Source organism: Miniopterus schreibersii (assembly GCF_964146895.1).
Source record: "Miniopterus schreibersii genome assembly, chromosome: Y".
NCBI lineage: Eukaryota > Metazoa > Chordata > Mammalia > Chiroptera > Miniopteridae > Miniopterus > Miniopterus schreibersii.
Window position 1 is genome coordinate 1133137 of NC_138120.1, and position 21293 is coordinate 1154429.

The 21293-nt window shown below is 46.8% G+C and overlaps 1 protein-coding gene across 1 annotated transcript; it reads right to left on the minus strand.

Moving 5' to 3' along the window:
• Positions 1 to 260: 260 nt before the first annotated feature.
• Positions 261 to 17442, minus strand: LOC308551986 (arylsulfatase F-like; the record flags this gene model as incomplete). The annotated part of the gene is made up of 10 exons (XM_081126927.1): positions 261 to 616; positions 1582 to 1703; positions 3824 to 3986; positions 5833 to 5967; positions 6247 to 6383; positions 8434 to 8857; positions 11655 to 11777; positions 13851 to 13972; positions 15902 to 16051; positions 17432 to 17442. 10 exons carry the CDS (start codon positions 17440 to 17442, stop codon positions 261 to 263), a joined length of 1743 nt encoding a protein of 580 aa, XP_080983053.1.
• Between the last annotated feature and the right edge of the window lie 3851 nt (positions 17443 to 21293).

The window sequence follows — 21293 nt, forward strand, 5'->3', positions numbered from 1 at the left end:
ACCCCATTGGACCCCTCCACCACCTGCTCCCAGGCCTTCACTGAACTATTGTATGTGTCCACGGGTTATGCACAGATGCATACGAGTTATTTGGTTAACCTCTTGGCTCGCTGCCCCCCCTTTCCCGCTGAAATTCATCAGTCGGTTGCATGTTTCAATATCAGTGTTTACTCATTTCAGATCCATTCCTTGCGTATTTGAAAGAGCCAAGGTTGGTGGCTTTCGGCCACCGGCTCTGCATCGGTTGCCGCTTCTCACTTTCAGTCTCTGCCTTCTTTGTCACACATACAGAAGGGGAACACCCCGCAACAGGGCATCAGCGACACAAACCGCCGATTCAGGTCGGTCCCAAGCTGCAGCTGAACAGGGGTGATGGTTTTCCTGTGTTCCCTGAGGGCGTCGGCCACCGTGCTGATGACTAAGTCATAGAGGGGCTCCGTGTCGTTGGTCAGCGGGGTCGACTCGCCAGGGTCCCGGGACAGGTCGAACAGCAGGGGAGGGTCGTGGTAGGTGACTGCGTCCCCTGTGCATTGGCACAAGCCTTCCTCATAGCACCCCTGAGCTCCTGGAGGCTGGAATGTGGGTGTCACGTAATGAACCTTCCACACGGCCTCACCTAGAGAGGAAACGAGACGTGAGAGACATCCATCCCCGTGTGCCCACTTGACGTCTTCTTCTGTCTTCTCGAGCGTTTCCTGGTCTTTCTCTTTGCCCCACAAGTTAACTTAAATATCAATCGATCTTCAGAACATTGAGACCATCAGAATCCCTGAGTGTAACGTTACACATCTCAAAACTGATATTTCTTTTCAATTAAATGTATAGGGGTGACATTGGTTAATAAAATTATATAGGTTTCAGGGGTACAATTCCATAATGCATCATCTGTATATTATATTGTGTGTTCACCCCCCAAGTCAAGTCTCCTTCCATTGCCATTAATCTCCCCTTTACCCTCTCCTACCTCCCCTACCACACGTCCCCCAAGCAATCGCCATGCTACTCTTGGTGCCCGTGAGTCTTTCTTTCTAATTTTTTCTTTGCTGAGTCCCCTCACCATTCCTACCCAGCCCACACCCCCTTCCCTCTGACAGCTGTCGATTTGTTCTCTGTATCTATGAGCCTGTCTCCACTTAGTCAAGACTGGGAAGCAGCCCAAGTGCCCACCAGTAGATGAGCAGAAAAAAAAGCGGTGGTATGTCTACACCATGGAATACTATGCAGCTGTGAAAAAGGTGGATCGCTTATCCTTTGAGAGAACATGGAGGGCCTGGGAGAGTATTGTGCTAAGTGAAATAAGCCCGTCAGAGAAAGACAAGTATCACTTGATCTCACTCATACGTGGAATCTAATGAACAAAATAAACTAACAAAGTGTTTCTCAAAATGGATATTTCTTAAAGTTATCTCTCCGTCTTTCTAAAGGAGAGAAATTCTTAGAAATGTTCTGGAGAAGGTATTTTCAGTGGTAACCCGAGACTAAAAGGACTGGGCTCGGGGATAAAATGGAAGAAAGCATCGAGAATTGACTAAAGGGACCCTGCTCTTGGCACCTGGAGGGTGCAGGGTCAGGTGTACTTACTGTCCTTCGGGTGCCAACGTGCGGCGTGGAGGAACCTACTGCAGTAGTGAAACAGAAACTCATGCTCTGATTGCTGGACCTCACCCTGAAGCAACGGCATGAGGTTTCGGCCGTCAATCACCCTGTGGACACACACAAAGAAGGTCAGGCAAGGGAATCCGGTCATCGGGCTGTTAGAAGGATGCTCGGTGCATTTCGTGGCATCCCTGGGGCCCAGAGGACAATGTGCTGAGGGTGTAGGAACATCGTGCAGGCTCTCAAGGAGAGAAAAACAGGAACCGAAAACAGCTTTTCCAGTGAAATAGCACAAGGGAGGGATGGGTCAATCCATAGGCCATCTCATGAGCGCTGTGGTCATGGCCACAGAAGGTCTCACCAGCTCAATCAGATTTCCATTTGCAATTGTATTACTACCCTGACAAAGGGATTTTAAAGAACCTCTAAAAAATGGTATTATTTTAATCTTACGTCAGAAAACATATCATATACCTTATAAGAAAAAGAAAGAATCATAAAACCTACCTCATAGGAGAAAATAAAATAAGTCCCAGATAATCCTAAAAAAATGATCATAAAAAAATAAAATTGTCTTTATTCTCGGATGAAATCATTACTTTTATTGATAATCCTTCCAAAAAACTATTGGAACTAATAGGTAAATTTTTTCAAGGTCATGAATTCAGGACTAACTGTAAAAAAACATCTATTTTACCTCTATATTTTAGCAATGAACAACTGGGTATTACTCTTTTAAAAACACCATTTATTACAGCATCAAAAATTAGAAAACATCCAGGGGTACCTTGTTTTTTTAATGTTAAGCGTTTGTACGCTGAAAGGCACAAAGCACCTCAGAGAAATAAATGGACAGATAAATCAATTCACAGATTTGAAGGCTCAAAAATTCTTAAAGTTTCTGTTTTCTACAAATTGATGTATAGATTTAATGCAATCTGAATAAAAAACTCCAGAAGCATCATTTGTATAAATCGAGAAATCTTTTCTTATAATTTTTTGGGGAAACAAGAAACTTAGAATAGCTTAAATGACTTTGAAAAAAAGAAAAAACAGCTTTCCCACTCACACCACATGATTCCAAAATTTATTATAATGTTAACCTAATCAAGACAATGTGGCATTGACATAAGGATAGGTATATAGACCAATGGAACAGGAGAGAGTCCAGAAATAGACCCAGGCATATCTTGTCTGTTGATTTTCAACAAATGCACAAAGTAATTCAGTAGAGGAAGAACAGTCTTTCAATAAATGGCACTAGAAACATTAGATATTTAAATGCAAGGAAAATAAATCTCAACCTGTACCTCACTCTGTATAAGAAATTAACTCAACGTCAACAGCAAAGCTAAATGAAAAACCTGAAACTGTAAGACCTCTACAAAAAAATGTAGGGAGGAGTCTTTGTGACCTTGGATTAGAAAAATGCTTTTATGATATTGCCTAAAAACCCTAATCTATAAAAGAGAAAGTGAAAAATTGGCCATTACAAAAATTAAAATCTGCTTTTTCAATGACAAAATGTCAGAAAATGAACAGACAAGCCATAAACTAGAAGAAAATGTTAGCAAAACTCATATCTTATGAAGTTGTATCCAGAATATGTAAAGAGCTCTTACAAATCAACAATAATAAAACGAAATACCCAATTTATAAATGGACTGGAGATATGAAGAGACTCTTCACAAAAAAAGAGATACAGATAGAAAATAAGTACACACAGGAGTGTTTAACATCATTAGTCAATTGGGAAACACAAATTTATACCCATTGGGATTCCAGTCCATAGTTATGGCTAAAATGAAAAAGAGCATTTTAAGTGTTGGCGAGGAGGTGGTGTAACTGAAACTCTCATTTATTGTTGGTGACAATGCCAAATGGTGCATCCATTTTGGAAATCAATTTTGTACTTTCTCATATTAGGGAATGATTTTTCCTCCTACATGGATAACTGAGTTTGGCCATAGTTTCTTCAACAAACCTTCCTGTCTCCATCTTCCTCCCAAATAAAAATACAAAGTGTCTCAGACGGGCCACAGGCCGGCACCATTGAGGCCTGTGGTGTGTGAGTCACACTCAAGAGGCAAAGCCATAGACCAAGGTGAACATCACCTGGGTACCGGAGAGAAAGTGTCCCCGTGAGAATAGGGTTTACCCCCTGTGACCTGAATCTTCCCGAGACAAAGATAAAAACAAGCTCTGTGAACAGGTTATAGGACGTCACCTGTCCTGAGGGACAATTCCTCCCATCAGAGCTGCGACAGTCGGAAGGATGTCCATCAAGCTTGTAGGTTCATTGATGACCTTTCTGGCTGGCAATCTCCCGGTCCATCGGAAAAGTCCAGGCACACGGATCCCACCTTCCCAGCCGGCCATGCCTTTTCCTCCTACAGGGTAAAGCAATACGGTCACAGTGATAAGTGTGGTCAAAAATGTAAATTAACATCAGTCAGTCCGTCTCTGCTCAAGGCCCATGTGCAGGCACCTGATGGGGTCAGCAGTACACGTCCACGGAACAGAGTTTTCTTGGGCTGCTCGTAGGTTTCTGCCCAACGGTACTTTTTCAATGAAGACTTTATTTATCTTCATTTATCTTTCTCTGGTCTACTTGTCTATAGCATCTAATTGTAACATATGAGATAATTCATTTTATTTTTCCTGGTGTGGCACTTTCCACAAGAATACAAATGCCACGAAGGTGGAAATTTGGGCCTGTTTTGTTCCATGCTGAACTCAGCGTGCTGAAAATTGAGTGGAATAGTAAAGGTCGATGCTAATTTCTTGTGCAAACCAGGGAATTTATCTAAAAGGAAGCAGGAGGTGATAAATGGACACCAGGATGACCAGCACACACCACAATTTCCTTGAGCCAACAAGAAGGAATGGCCATCCTGCAGTGTTCATGGATTTTTATTCTTTCACTGGTGGATTATAAGAAAGGAGAGTCTATGGAAAGTGTCCTCACAGGGCTATCTGATCATAGATTCCAACTGGGCGGGTCAGGGGGGGTGGTCACTCCCAGGCCTATAACTTCTTTAGTGAAAGGGCTTAAGCGAGCTCTGCCCATTGTGCTTGAACGTCAAGGTTAACACACGTGTGAAATGTCAGAATTAATACCCCTTAAAGGGGATATGACCCCTCAAGACAGCATGTAATCTTGTTAACTATCCTGTGATCCGATCCCCACCTTGCTTTCTCTAACCGGCCTTAGGCTCATCCTTAATTTCAAATGCAGAAAAGAAGCTGGCTTTGGTATTCTGCTCCCTGACATACGTCTTCAGTTGGGTTCAAATGAACTGTTATAAATACACTGTACAGGTTAGGACATGTCTTATGTAGACACATTAAATTGCTCAACGCAACTGAAGTCATAACGTGCTCAGACATGGAGATACTTTAAAGCTCTCATAAGCAAAACTATACAATCTTTCTGATGATCGGTTTGCTTCCTCAGCACCCCGTTGGGTTGGGCAAGGCCTCAGCTGGAAAGGCTCACTCCCTTTTGCCAGAGTGATGCCAAGTCTTTATCTCATTTACACAGGAATCCTGTCCTCCTGGATGCAAGACTATAACACCCACATTTGCATGAGTAATGACACATTCGCATCCACACAGCTTTAGCATCTCTTCAGGTTCATAGGTTCAAATGTACTGAACCCGTCACAGGTAATCCTCTTATAACCTCAGGACACCTGTCACTAGACCAGATCAGAGAGGTTGCTGACGGCTGTGTCTTCATGGGCCACAGGTTCGGGCACAACTCGGAAGCAGTGTCTGTGAATTTCACTGTAAGACCTCAGACGAGCTTGGCCATGTATCTGGAGAAGGGCGCCCAAGCTTTCTGAATGTCCAAGGAGAGTTGGGTTGTTGTTCTTTGTGCCCAACCTGTAGACCACGTTTCTACCCATTCTGCACCCTCTCCCTTTGTAGATGAAGCAATGATTAGATATTCAACTTATTGAACGACTTGCTTAAATCACCTGCTGACTTTAACACTCTTTAATCCCACAGGATTACCAGGAAGGCCGATGTCTAGTGTTCCCTGGAGGTGTTAGCCAGTTAAGGTCAATATCCTTGGATTTCAGTCCTACACTTTATTTTTTACCAATAGAATCATCTCGTTGGGTGTTTCACGCATCATCGGCCTCCTGCTTCATGCCCCGGATTTTTATGACAATGAGGCTAAGAGACCCTAGACCCAAGGACACCCCAGGCATGACCTTGGCTCCTCACCTTTGAATATCCCATTCCATCCACCAGCCTGGACGTGGCCCACCCGCTGCTCCACGTGTCCTCCGTGGTCTGAGGTGAAGTGGACAAGCGTGCGATTCCTCAGCCCCAAGTTGTCAATGGCAGCAAGGAGCTTGCCTGAAAGAAGAAAGAGGGACCCGTGACACTGATGACGTTACGAGCTCCGGGCATCCCTGTTAGTCCCAATAGGTGCACATTCCTCTGGGAGCCGTTGCAAAAATCTCGCTCACTTGAGGTTCCCCAAATCCTACACTCCAGGAGCAGGTGTGAGTGAGCCTGTTTCCTGAACCCCCCTCAGCACCCCATGTGGAAGGGGCGATTCTGGTAAATTAAGCGTGGACACGGATTTGTTGCTAGGCCAGTGCTGATGTGCGCAGGTTCCTTCTTGCCACTTACCCACGAAGAAGTCCATTTCCTGCACGTTGTCTCCGTATAAGCCATGCTGGCTGGTGCCCATGAAATCCTTGGCCGTGGGGAGAGGAAAATGGACATGCAGGAAGGAGTAAAAAAGGAGGAACGGTCCTTCTCGGTGCCTGAGGAGACATGGATCCCATCGGTTTTGAGTTGTCAACTTCTGCGAACGGGGCTACTTTGCTCTTAGACAGACAGACAGGCTCCTTTCCGTCCTGTGCACACCCAGGAGAGGAGACGCGTGCAAAGACAGCCCCTTGGAGAGGGTCCCCTGGGCAGAGTGGATTCCAGGATCCCCCAGCATCTGGACTCTGCCTTAATTTTAGGGTGATGCTGCCCCTCAGATGCCAGGACGCGGGTCGGTCATCCTGCTCTCAGAGGTCACACAGGGTTATGATCCAAACCAGCTCTGCTTGGAGCACTTTCCCAGGGCGCACAACGTCTCCGACTAGAGTCACAGCCCAAGGCGCACAAGAGATGGTGTCACTGGGGTGGTTACCAAGAAATGTCAGCGCTTTCACAACCCAAGAGCCAGCGTGAACAGAAACGCCTTGGCAATCTGTGCACACACCTTCGATTCCCATGTGAGGGTGCAGGGAATGAGGGGGACCCCCTCCCAGGCCTGACAATCTGTCTGCAGCAATCAGTGGCACTCAGCTAACCAGGGCAGCCACGCACAACTCCACCCAGTCTTGGGGAAATTTCTGCTCTGTCTCATGGGATATTAAAGAATTAAGAATGGGTGAAAAATGAAAATTTTAAAAAAAAGTGTGCCACGGTTTACTGGGTTGAATGGTGTCCTTCCAAAATTGTCCACAAAGACACTCAGAATGTGATCTTATTTCACTATAGGGTCTTTGGAGATAGAATTACTTAAGAAAAGAGTGTATTGGGGTCCAGGGGGCTCAGAATCCATTGGGGTCCTTATAGGAAGAGCACAGTTAGGAGCTACACAGTCACCCTGAGAGGAAAGAGGGACTTGTGAAGACAGAGGGAGAAACTGGAGTGATGTGGCCACAGGCCAAGGAGCACCAAGGACCCTCCCCTGAAGCCTTCAGAGGGAACCTGGCCCCAGTGCACTCAAAAATCACCACAGAGCTAAGTCTAAAATCCTGCTGTGCTCAGTACACGTTCCCCTGGCTCAGACGTCTCAGGTGAGGGTCACACCCACACAGACACCCTGTTTGGGGACTTCTGGGCTCCGGAATGAGAGAGAGAATACATTTCCGCTGTTCTCAGTCACCCCGTTTGTGGCACATTTTTAGGGCAGCCCTAGGAAACTGGTATACAGGTGGATCACGATTGAGGTTACATGTTCCTGTAGGAGATATCTGAAGGGTTAGCTAATGTTCTTTCGGTCAGTCTTTCTAGAACTCGGCCCCTTGGGAAGGGCACCGGGAGATAAAGGAGTTTGACCTACATGAAACCAGCCACAGAGCTGCATCTACAAGGCAAACATGAGCCTGTTTCTCCCACACTCTACATGTGCGTCGTCTCCGCTTGGGCCATGGGGTAAACACAATGCTAATGATCAGATCAGACAATGTGCTTGAGTAAAGAAGAGGTGGTACATATATACAATGGAGTATTACTTGGCCCTAAAAAGAAATGAGATATTACCCTTTACGACAGCCCACATGGATGGACTTAGAGGGTACTAGAAGTCAGACAGAGTAGAACAAATACTACGTGATTTCACTTATATGTGGAAGTTAAATCACAAAATAAACCAGCCACCAAACAGAAACAGGCTCATAGCTGCAGAGAACAGACTGATGGTTGCCAGAGGTGATCAACAGTAAGCCCTCTGATTTTCTTTTCTCAGTAGGTTTCCTTCCCTCAGAAACAAGGTGATGGCCAATTTTTTCTATCGTCTAGTCCCATCGGACATATTTCTCATTCTGAATGAATATACTGAAGATATGCATTCAGATAAATAAGTCAACCCAGTGTGGGTGGCTCAGTGGTTGAGCATCGAACCATGAACCAGGAGATCGTGGTTCGATTCCTGGTCCCAGAACATGCCGGGATTGTGGGCTCCACCCCCAGTAGGGGGCGTGCAGGAGGCAGCCGATCAATGACTCTCATCATTGATGTTTCTCTCTCTCTCTCCCTCTACCTTCCTCTCTCTGAAATCAATAAAAATATATATTTAAAAAAAAATCACTTTACCTTTCTAAAAACGAAATGGCCTCCTTCACCATGATGGACCCTGCTCTTTCTGCTTTCATGGGCTGCTCAGTAATTTCTTCCTTACGCATGAGGAGGCAATCCCAGTACAGTGAAGACGAATAACTGGATAACCAAAAGTAGCTCAGGAGGAGCAGAAAAAGAATCATGAAGAAGATGACGGACCAGGGCATGCAGGTCAGGTGAGTCAGTTTCCCTAGAGTGAGCGTGAGCACAGCCAAGGCGAGCAGCTGTACACAGATCCAGACTCTCCTCCCGATGGCTAATTCTGTGTCACGAGAAGGATCTGGCCAGCAGGTGTCAAACAGACTATGTGGCATGCCATAGAAGTAATCAAAACCATACTTATACGGATGGTGGCAGTGGTCACTTCGGAAGCGGCAGTTTAAGCCCTGATGCCATTTCCCTGAAATTAAACACACACAGATCACACATAATAAGCTCACATATCACAAAGACCATGTGGTGATTTTTCACTTGAAACAATAAGTTAATGCACAAAAATGGAGTAGCAAATACATTTCATTTCTTTAAAAATTGAGGCTTGGCATAGACTCAGTTTTTGCTCTTCTTTAGCTGGCAGCTCTCTGTCCTAAGATCTGGTTGTGTGTGAACAAGTGGGATAAAAAAATAATGGGAGGAAAAGACAATTGTGTGTTTCTAGCAGGACAAGTCATAAACTCAAATATAGGTGTATGATAGAGCCAAGGCAGAGTATAGATGACGGATACGTAGGTTGGTTGGCAGGTAAGTAGTTAGATAGATCTTAGATACTGACAGAGATATGATAGAAGATAGATGGATGAGTGGGTGGAAGAATGAATGGATATATAGACAGTTAGAGAGATGGTGATAGATGATAGATGGATAGATAAATAGATACAAAAAATAATACATAGATGAGTGGTGGAGGGATGGGTGGATGAATTTGTGGGTGGATGGGCAGAGGGATGGGTAAGTAGATAGGCATGGAGATAAACAAATAGGTAGGTAGATAAATAGATGGATGTTAATTATAGCCACAAAGATAGATAAATAAGAGAGAGAACATGGATGACACACAATGAATAGTAATAGAGATGTTGAGTGAATGGATAGATGATTGATGACAGATGATAGATAGATGATAGATAGATGATAGATGATAGATGATAGATAGATATAGATAGATGATAGATATAGAGAGATGATAGATAGATAGATGATAGATAGAAAGATGATAGATAGATGATGATAGATAGATAGATAGATAGATAGATGATAGATAGATGATAGATAGATAGATAGATAGATAGATAGATAGATAGATAGATAGATGATAGATGATAGATGATAGGTAGAGATAAATGGTGGATAAATGAATGGATACGTGAATTGTGTGGGTAGGTGGGCTGTTAGAGAGAGAGAGAGAGAAAGAAAAACAGTGGTGGATGGATGACTAAGTGAGTGGATGGAGAGCTAGATACATAGATAGATGTAAGTTATAGGCAGAAAGATAGATAAATGATAGAGAGAAGATAGATGATACATGATGGATAGATATATAGAGGGTAGATGGATACATAGATGATAAATGATAGATACAGATAGATGAATAGATAGATGATAGATAGATATACATAGATGATAGATGATGATAGATAGATAGATATAGATAGATAGATGATAGATAGATAGATGATAGATAGATAGATAGATAGATGATAGATAGATAGATGATAGATAGATAGATAGATAGATAGATAGATAGATAGATGATAGATAGATAGATGATAGATAGATAGATAGATAGATAGATAGATAGATAGATAGATAGATAGATAGACAGCCATCCAGTAGTGGATGGATGACTAGGTGAATGGATGGAGAGCTAGCTAGCTAGATGTAAGTTATAGTCACAAAGGTAGATAAATGATAGAGAGAAGATGAAGGAGGATTGATAGATATGTAGAGGATAAATGGATGGATGAATGATGGATGGATGGATGGATGTTGGGTGGATGTTGAGTGAATGATGGATGGATGGATAGATGATGGATGGATGGATGGATGGATGAATGGATGATGGATGGATGGATGATGGATGGATAGATGGATGGATGATGGATGGATGGATGATGGATGGATGGATGGATGGATGGATGATGGATGGATGGATGGATGATGGATGGGTGATGGATGAATGGAAGGATGAATGGAAGGATGGATGATAGATGGATGGATGGATGGATCAATGGATGGATGGATGGTGGATAGGTAGATGATAGATTAGATAGATGATAGATGACAGATACATAGATAATAGACATACATAAATGACAGAGGCTGTATTGAGCATGGAGGAACAGAGATGAATGAATGAATGGATGGATGGAAATTCAAGAGTCTCCCACTAGACTTCAATGAAGTAAGAGGTTGATTTGGCAAAAGTTGCCACCCCTTGAATGGTAACCCAATGATCCAGGTGAGCCCTACAGGCATTTGGACTACGACTATAATGATGTGAATCCATAATACCTTAGTAGTTACCTGTGTGCCATTAGGACCACATCTAGAATGCATGAGCTGACATCGCTGAGTGCCTGAGAGGGTAGGGAGGTGACAGGTAATGCTCCAGGAGTAGGCTTTCTCTGTTCTAAAACAACACAGTGGTGGACTGGGCAGGGCCACATGGAAATTTCTCAGCAATGCACACAGTCCTTATCTTATTTTGGACGACTGCTATGGGGTGCAGACATTTTTACACAATCAAAACTTGACCCTCCATAAAAAACTCATGACACTGACTTAAGTTGTGAGCTCTTGGGAGGACACATTACATGTCCAGAATTATGCCTGGTGGGTGAGATGCAGGATTTCAGAGCTCTCACGGGATAATGCGGAAAGAGAGCGCCGTTGTAAATCTTTATCATAGAGCGTCTTTGCACAGAGCACCTGTGCCAAGGTGAACAGCGCAGGGTGATATGGAAACATGTGGGATGGACATCTGGAAAGACCTGGGGATTAGGTGGGAAGGGGTCTTCGTCATGACCAAGTTTTGTCTGCAAAGGGTGGATAGGTGTCATTTAGGATGGAGCGTGTGCATGTACGTGTGTGTGTGTGTGTGTGTGTGTGAAGGGTGCTTGGTAATAGCAGGTCCCATGTGAGCAAAGCACAGTAATGACAGAGAGTCCTGGAGGACACAGAGAACAATGGCTTCTTACCGATAATCGCCGTGCTATATCCTTGCTTCTTGGCTAAGGCTGCAAATGTCGTTTCATTAAGAGGGAGTCCAGAACGGGCCCCGAGGGAGTAGATGACACGGTCATTTTCAGCCGAAACCATCCCTAAATGTAAAGTGGAAACACAACCCTGGTACACATGGTGAGTGGGTCGGTGCTCATCAGGTGAAGAGGGAGAGAGACCTGGAGAGTTCAGAGCTTGGGAGGTGGAGAGAGGATGAACCAGGAGGAGATGCCATCGTGTGGGGGAGGAAATTATGTCCTCCAAAGACAAAACTCACACTGGTCCATAATGCAAAACCCCTTTAAACCCTTGTGTGCACCCACACATGACACTATCAGGTGTCCTCAAACCCACCGCCCAACTTCAGTAGGCAATTGCTGATTGAACATCTAACAGGTTCCTGCCCCCAACTGGGGAAATCTATGCCTCAGAAAAGAAGTCGAAACATGAAATCTTATGAGAACTTCAAACTCTTCTGTTCCTACTAAACTTGATTTTTTTCTGACAATAGAATGTAGTTCTGTTTGTAGGACACGTGTGTGTGCTCAATCCTTGCCCAGAACCTGAAGTCGGGGCATCTGGGCAGAGTAGATATATCTGTTTTGAAACTCTTATGACTAAAGTTGATGTCAAGTAGGTGGGGGACCAGTGATTCTGATTCCAAAGACATGTAATTATGGGAAAGGAATAGAAAAAAGCAAACGAGTGTTTGAAGGACCGAGGGAGAGATGAACACCCCGAGATACCCAACAGGTGTCCCTGGTGAGTAGCTGAAACTGGGGGGACTTGGCTCCGTCCCATTGGGAGTGATGCCAAGATCCTGGGTATATTGAACATTTTTGAGCAATCCAGCCCTGGTGAACTCTCGAAATGGATCCATTCTGCCTTCCTTCTAAAATAGGGCCTAACCTGAAGCAGTCTCAGGGAGTGGGAACAAAATTGAATATGACAAGACAAAGCAGGTTAAAAAAGAAAAACAACAACATCCAGATAAAATCAGGAGAGCAAACTCGGGCAGGAACTGTCAGCGAGCCAGCTGCTCCGATACAATCAGGAGAGCAAATTACACCAGGAACTTCAAATGGGACACAAGAGAAAGCTCTTTGAAATTAGATTTTTAAGACCGGGCACTGTACACAAAACATATTTCTTCCTAAAATACTCATTTAACATAAAGTGAGCAGCAAAGGGGAAAAGAAAAAAAAATTGAACACATGCAGATTTACTCCAAGGGGAAAAAAAAAATTGCTGTTCACTGGACCTGATTAACCTGATCACCAGCTAAAGGTCGATGTCGTAAACCTCAGGGCGTAGTAAAGATTAAGGGACCCCCTGAAGAGCTCACCGCTAAAATCATAACTATGGCTCAGCAATTCCGCTCTTAGGTACGTGTCCAAAAATAATTTAAAAGGTCTGTTCAGCCCTAGTCAATTTGGCTCAGTTGGTACCGCGTCTGCCTGGAAACTGAAAAGTCCCGGGTTCGGTTCCCGGTCAAGGGCATGGACCTGGGATGCAGGTTGATCCTTGGACCCCCATCCTGGCGAGGGGAGGAGGAAACCAATCAACGTGTCTCTTTCATATCGATGTTTCTCTCTCTCTCTCTGTGTCTCTCCCTCCCACTCTGTCTCTAAAAAAAAAAACACAAAAAAATCAATGGAAACTATACCCTTGGGTGAAAATCAGCAGCAACAAAAAAGGTGTTGAAACAAAAACTTGTACAGACGCATTCAAAGCAGAGCTAAGTCCTCATAGCAGTTGAAAGGGAGAAACGACCCCAGTGGTTGGTCTTCACGGAGCAGACGAGCTCCTGCGTCCTATCTGTCGGCTCAGCGTGGATGGTCTGGGACGTTCTCATGGAACCTCCTCAAGGTCGTCGGGTTTTGTAAGTTACCCCCTTGCAAGGCAACGTCTCATTTGTGTCCTGGGGCAGAGAGTCAAGGCTATGCCGGGCCTCGGGGCATCCTCAAAAAACTGTCCCCGAGCCCAGGTGAAGGCGTCCCTCAGCCGCCTGAGGCGATCGGGGTCACTCAGGGGCACAGGGATTTGGACGTCGGCATCAGTAGCTGTCCACTCAAGAACAGGGGTGTGTGGGCACCTCTGGGCGTCACAGGAGGGCCCGTGGCTCCCACCTTAATGAGGCAGCAGAGGGGGGCCCAGGGTCCCAGTTCACAGACCTGACCGGATGGGGTACCTTCCCGTGAGGAACGCGGATCGGCTGGGGGTGCACATGGAGGCTGCGGAGATGTGCTGGGTCAGCTGAACGCCGTCTCTAGCCAAGCTGTCGATGTTGGGGGTCCTGGAAGGAGAGACGGAGGGAAAACTGGAGAAAGGGGGATGGGAGGAAAGAAACAGAGATGGACAGAGACAGAGAGAGAGAGAGAGACAGAGACAGAGACAGAGATAGAGATAGAGAGACAGAGAGAGAGAGACAGAGAGAGACAGAGACAGAGAGACAGAGAGAGGGAGGGGAGGGAATGAGAGACGGAGACATGGAGACAGAGAGAGAGACAGAGAGACAGAGACAGAGAGACAGAGAGAGAGAGACAGAGAGAGAGACAGAGACAGAGACAGAGAGAGAGACAAAGACAGAGAGACAGAGAGAGAGACAGAGACAGAGAGAGACAGAGACAGAGAGACAGAGAGAGGGAGGGGAGGGAATGAGAGACGGAGACATGGAGACAGAGAGAGAGACAGAGAGACAGAGACAGAGAGACAGAGAGAGAGAGACAGAGAGAGAGACAGAGACAGAGACAGAGAGAGAGACAAAGACAGAGAGACAGAGAGAGAGACAGAGACAGAGAGAGACAGAGACAGAGAGACAGAGACAGAGACAGAGAGACAGAGACAGAGAGACAGAGACACAGAGACAGAGAGAGGGAGGGGAGGGAATGAGAGACAGAGACATGGAGACAGAGAGAGAGACAGAGAGACAGAGACAGAGAGACAGAGAGAGAGAGACAGAGAGAGGGAGGGGATGGAATGAGAGATGGAGACATGGAGACAGAGAGAGACAGAGGCCAAGAGCGACAGACACACACAGAGACATAAAGAGGAAAGGGAAGGAGGGAGGGGGAGAGATTGAGAGAGACAGACAGAGACACAGAGACAGAGAGACAGAGGGAGACAGGCAGACACACACATAGATCTGAAGGTAACAATCTGTGCTTAAGTGTCTTTGGCGTAGAAACCATGGCTCTGCCCAGCCACTTAGAGACCTGAGGATGAGCGTTTGGTGGATAAATGTCCCTTCTCTGCACTCAGGTCACACACCTGCCTTGGGATTGGCTATAAAACCAGCAGGGATCGTGCGGGACCAGCCATGTCCAAACCGCACGTCTTATTTGGAGGTGCTGTCAGCTTTGGGAGGCCCGGCCCAGGCAGACGGATCTTATGACCCAGCAGGAGGCTCTGATGTTCGATTTTCTTGTCTCCGAAAGCCCACTGTTGACACCCATCCCCTAACAAGGCCTCTGCTCCCCAAATTGGGAAGCGCGGCCCGATCGACTCAGCCCAGGAGACGTCCACCAAGTGAGGTCAGCCCGGCCGTAAAGACAAGGGTGAAGCGACTTCACGGACGGCGGGAGCCTCATGAAGGAAATTAAGAAACAGACTCAACGGAAACAGACTCAGAGGCACAGAGAAGAGACGGGCGGCTGTCCGAGGGCAGGGGCGTTGGGGGGCTGGGTGAGCAGTGAGAAGGGGTTCAGCAGAGAAAACAGCAGCTCATAGGCGCAGACCACGGCGTGGTTATCACCAGAGGGTGGGCGGTGGGGACCTAAGAGAGGAAAGGGGGGCTCGTGGTGATGGAAGGAGACTTGTGATGGTAAAGACCCAACACAATGTACAGATGATGGATTGACGAATTGTACCCCGAAACCTGCATAATTTTATTAACCAGTGTCACCTCGATAAGGCAATAAAAACGTTAAAAATACATATAAAAATCAACACTCCGTCTCAGAAGGCTCCCTCGTGATGGGTGACGACTGAGCACTTTGCCCGGGGGACTCACAGGCATGTGCTATTCGCTCAACAGCCCAGAAAATCAAGGTGCAGGAGGTGAGGCAAGTTGCCCGAGGGGTCGCAGCCGTGAGCGCAGAATCCGGATCCAAATGCATGTAACCCTGAGTTTAATATTCCCTCTTTCTCAGAAAGAATAAATTGGGTTTTGGGTGAAGCAGCGGTCAGCAGGTGCATCCACCGTCCCGGCTGAAGGACCACATACCTTAAAGTGTCGTTGCCATAGCAGCCCAGGTCTCCGATCCCAAGATCGTCTGCCATTATCAGGACAATATTCGGCTTGTCATCAGCCGCCATTTGGGCCCAGCCCACGTGGAAGAGCAACCACACCCAATACAGGGCCACCCAGCGCCTCCTGAGGAACAAGCTCAGACTTAGCTGGAAACACCCTCTTCTGGATGGTTTCAGGGGCCACATCCCACACCCCCGTCATCTCCTCTGAGGGCACCAGGGTTTGTGGGACACCAAGCACATCTCCCCAAAAAAACAGACAGGCCTACGGATTTCTCTTTCCAAGTCAACGTTGGCCATCGCTGTTGAATGGCACCCATGGTGCCCAACGTCCGGCTATCCTGGCTCCTCAATGCACCCAAACCCATTGCTATTCTAGGGGGTGAAGTCCCAAAAAACAGGAATTCACCCAGAGACCCAAGCCTTTCTCCCTGGGTGAGAGGCCCTAAGACTTGGGAGGTTGTGTGGGTGGTGATGTTGCTGTTGACTTAGGGTTGTGGTTTCTGACCCATGGTTATGGCGACCGGGCCAAGACCTATGAAGCCATGTCCCCGGTTCCCCTGCTGACCTGTGGTTCTGCTGCTAAGACTTAGGAGGCTACGGGGGGGTTGTGCGGCCGATGGCCTTCCCGTGACAATGTCATTGTGTGTGGTGTCCCAGCTTGGCTGAGAAAAACCCAAACAAAGACAAAGTCACCACGGAATAAACGAAAAGCGGGGCTTGGGACAGAACTGGATTCTGGGAAGGATGCCGTCTGGAATCTGGTCCTTCACTGAGTCTTAATTTTGCTCAAGTCCCGTTTTCTCAAAAAAAATACATATCTTCCCACTGGGTCCCCACCCAGGTATCAGGTAATGGATGTTGGATAGTTGAACCATTGGCCCCAGACCCGTTAAAAATATTCTGATACAACTACCGACCCGAGATTGACACCCTGCGTTCCCCAAACTTTCCCCCCAAAAAACTGTTAACTCCTTGGAGACAACAACTCTACATCCAGGACTCTTTCTATGGACAAATCATAACATTACAGAAACGCTTTCCGTGTCTCCCAAACTGAATGAGTTGCCTTTGTCAATTCGTGCTTTTACAACGTTTTAAAATAATACAGGAGGTCCAGGGGTAGCTGAGCTGGTCTGAGCACCGTTCTGATACCTCAAGGTTGTGGGTTCGATTCCCCATCAAAGCACATACTAGACTCAGGCAATGAACGCCTGGCTAGTTGGATCCACAAATCAATGTTTCTCTCTCTCTCTCTCCCCCTTCCTGTCCCTCTAAAATCAATCAATAAAAATAAAATTTGTATCAATGGTCTAAATCTCTTCTACTTTACTATTATTAGTATAGACTTGCTGAACCCAGAATATCAGTTTACACTTGGGCGGCCAAGCACGTAAGGGAAGCGTGAGATCGGAGGGCTCTGGCTGTCCAGCTGAGTTCCCAGACCCCACAAAACTGTCCACCAGCCTCCACGTGTCTGCTTGGGGCCTAGTTGCCTCCTTACCTGAGCGTCATCTTGGAGACCTGAGTGTCCTCCTCTTTTCCTTGGGCAAAGAGATAAGCTCCTGAAGAGAAAAGTGTGTTATCTTTGGGTCGATGAAATCAGCTCCCATTTTGTTTGGAAAACTTTCCTCTGCTTCCGTCCACTAAAAACAGGTTTTCTGACTCTCTAATGGTGTAAACCCTGGGCTCTCGGTCGTTTTTAGCTCTTGGCCCATAAATGAAGAGCGTGAGCTGGGCCAAGTCCCAGAGCCGCCTGGCTCTTTTTTTTGGCTGTGAGATAATCGGCTCAGGCCCTAAACTTCCCGTCAAACATGCTCATGAGGATATAGTCTCAGGAAGGAGCGGAGCCTAAGGCTTTAATCTCACCGAGTCTCCGTGGAAGGAACTTCGGTCCCCTAAAGAGAGACAAAGGCTTAATCTCCTTCTTTGATTGTCCATGAGTCCAAAGGCAGGCCCCTTTCTGGTGATTTTAGGGAGAGTAATCGTTGTGTACGTTTGGGGGATGCTCTGTGATAACCAAGGGACATGACAGCAAAACTCATTGCAAAGGAAGATAGAAACAAACACTCACCTTCCCCCTGAAATTTATTATCCACGCTTGAACCTTAAAGTAAGACTAGATAGAGAACACTAAGCTCCTCCTTCAAAAGTCCACCCTAAGAACCCAAAACACCAACTATGAAGAAGACACACACCCCTGTGTTCACAGCAGCGCAACTGGCAATAGCTAAGATTTGGAAACAGCCCAAGTGCCCATCCATAGACGAGCGGATAAAAAAGCGGTGGTACATCTATGCCGTGGAATACTATGCAGCTGTGAAAAAGGTGGATCTCGTACCCTTTGGGACAGGACCTTACCCTTCAGGAGGGACCTGGAGAGGATTATGCTGAGTGAAATAAGCCAATCAGAAAGACAAGTACCCCAGGATCTCACTCATATGTGGAATCTAATCATCAAAATAAACTGACCAACAAAATAGATGCAGAGACACTGAACATGGAGCAGACTGAGGGGTCTCAGAGGGAAGGGGGTGGAGAAGAGATTAACCAAAGAACTTATGTGCATCTTCGCATAGGCCCTGGACACAGACAGTAGTGGGGTGAAGGCCTGGGGAGGGGTGGGGGTTGGGCTGAGGGGGGCACAGGGGGTGGAAATGGGGAACATCTGTAATAGTGTCAACAATAAAGGAAATATCCATCCTGCTCAAAATGAAAAAAGCACAGACCCGCACACAGAAAACGGGCTTGTTGGTGCAGAAGTGGGAATGAAGGGATGGGGGCAAGGAGGGAGGGAGGAGGGGGGTGGAGAGTGGGGTCACTAACAGGAAAATTGGCTTGGAATCAACGGCTCGGTGTCAGGGCTGATTCACTGAGTCCCGGGAAACTGACAGTCAAGCTGGACCCTTTCAGCCTGTGGAGCCCATGAACTCTGCCTGTTACACCAGAGAGAAAAAACAGGAGAGGACCCAGAAGGTCCCTGCTCCTACGACTTCCACGTGTGAGCCCTGGCGGTGGGCTCGGCTTTGCTTCCCCGTGGCCGCTGTGACCTGGAATTCACACATTGCCGGCCACACCCTGGAGACCTTGGCTGGCTCCCTTGAAGGATCATTGTTGCTAATTGATTTTCATTTTACCACCCTTTAAATTCCTGTTCTCATATTTTAAATTCACCAATACAGGGTGGGGAGACCCTAGGAAAGGCCGAACCCCAGCCCCGTGCCCATCTCTCTCTCTCTGTCTCTCTCTGGTCAGATCGCTATGTCCTCTCAGGTGCACTGTGTTCGCTTCCAGGCCCGGTAAATAATTAACACTCATCTGTCATAATTTCCTCGTGTTTTATCGCCGAGGGCATCTTGCCATCTCAGTGAGAAGGATGAGAGCCGATCCTAACACAAGATTGAGTATGGATAAGCTGAGCCCGGCACCAAAATGCCTTCCCTGACTCACCCGTCCGTGGCGTTGTCTACGGGATTCCAGGACAAAATGCAAAGGCCGCCCTTGGCGATGTTTGACTCTCCTGGAAGCCACCTGGGAGCGTGGAATTCATCCGTCAACGACTGACCCACGGGAAGGCTGGTCCACACTGAGGGCTGGGCTGGAAGGAGCTCACCCAGGGGACTCACCTTTTGGGTATGCAAATGAGGTCATCTGCGCGCTCTCCTGATTTGCAGGTGCGCCTGGAAATCCAGGTTAAAGGAAAGGAGTCATTAGGCCAAACACCTGCAGACTCGCTTGCTCCGGCTGAGTGTTCTTAGCTGTGCCGACGGGCAAATGATTTATCAAACAGAAGGTAACGGAAGGTGGACGCTGCCAAGCCAGGGCAGTTGCTTACATTTGTGCACGTTCAAAACACTTTTAATAGGGCTTCGTCACAAGGGGAACACCCAGGCTCCTTCCCAGGGCCAAAACACTGAGCGTAATGGGGACCCCGCCCTTCTCCAGGGAGAGGTCATCCCTGTGCTACAGGTAGATATTTACACCGTGGAATACTATGCCCAAGTTATCGCCAACCCTTGTCTCTACACGATCCAAGTTCATAGGAGCACTGAACAGGGTCCACAGCAACTCTTGGGCAAGGATCCGTCATACCATCTCCCCCTAATTCTGGGAACCCTCCCTAAATGTCTGCCGGCTTCCTCGCAGCCTCCTAGAGTAGGCCTGGCGATGGCGATGAACCCTGGGAGGGGGCCACTGTCTTCTTTGTCCACACGGGTGAAGCCGGACTTGGACCTTCTCATGAGATCCGACTTCATCAGTGTCAGCGGTGCCTTCTCATCGGCTTGCGTGATCCAGGGACCCCACCTCTTTAGAGCGAGCCCCTAGGTAAGGATTCTGAGCTGGGAGATCGGGAGGTAAGAAGGCAAAAGCATCGGTAATGATTCTGCCTGAAAGAAGGTTGTATGAGGATTGCAGCTGACCCCGGGAACACCCTATATTTTTTGGACGGACTCATTCCCAAAGGAGTCTGCTCTTAAGGGCATACAGCAGGGGGTCTTTGTGCATCTTGTCCACGATCCCATCCCCGTTGGATGAATGTTTAAATATTAAATTGTGATTTATTTTAATGATTTTTATTGGTGAATCAAATAAAAATCAAACCTTACTTTATTTTTTTAATATATCTTTTTTATTGATTTCAGAGAGAGGAAAGGAGAGGGAGAGAGAGAGATAGAAACATCAATGGTGAGAGAGTCATTGATCAAGCCCGCAACCCGGGCATGTGCCCTGACCGGGAATCGAACCCCGATCGCCTGGATCCTAGGTCGACGCTCAACCGCTGAGCCACGCCCGGCCGGGCAAAACCTTATTTTAAAATAAAACACAAACGCAGGAAATGCACAATACAAATGTCTTCATGAATAATTAGAAGGAAAACCCTATGGCCCTGCCGGCGTGGCTCAGTTGTTGAGTGTTGACCCATGAACCTCGAGGTCAGGGTTCGATTCCAGGGCAGGGAGCATGCCTGGGTTGCGGGCTCGATTCCCAGTAAGGGGCGGGCAAGAGGCAGCTGATCAACGACTCTCTCATCATTGATGTTTCTCTCTCTCTCTCCCTCTCCCTTCCTCTCTCTCTGAAATCAATAATAATAAGAAGAAAAATATTTTAAAAGAAAGCAAACCCAAGAAATAGAACTTCGGCAGTTACCCTGAAGGCTTCTCCGGATTCCCTTTCCGGCCTTTTTGAAAAATGCATGTGGGCCGCTGGTAGCATCGTGGTAAATGTCAGACTCCACTCCACGGACATGTGGAAACTTCCTGGGGATGTGTAATCAGAACAGATTGAGGTTTTTCTTGGCAGGAATTTCTAAAGAGGATTTGGAGGCGAGGCCCCTCTTGACATCTGAAAAGTCTGCCCAACGTTTT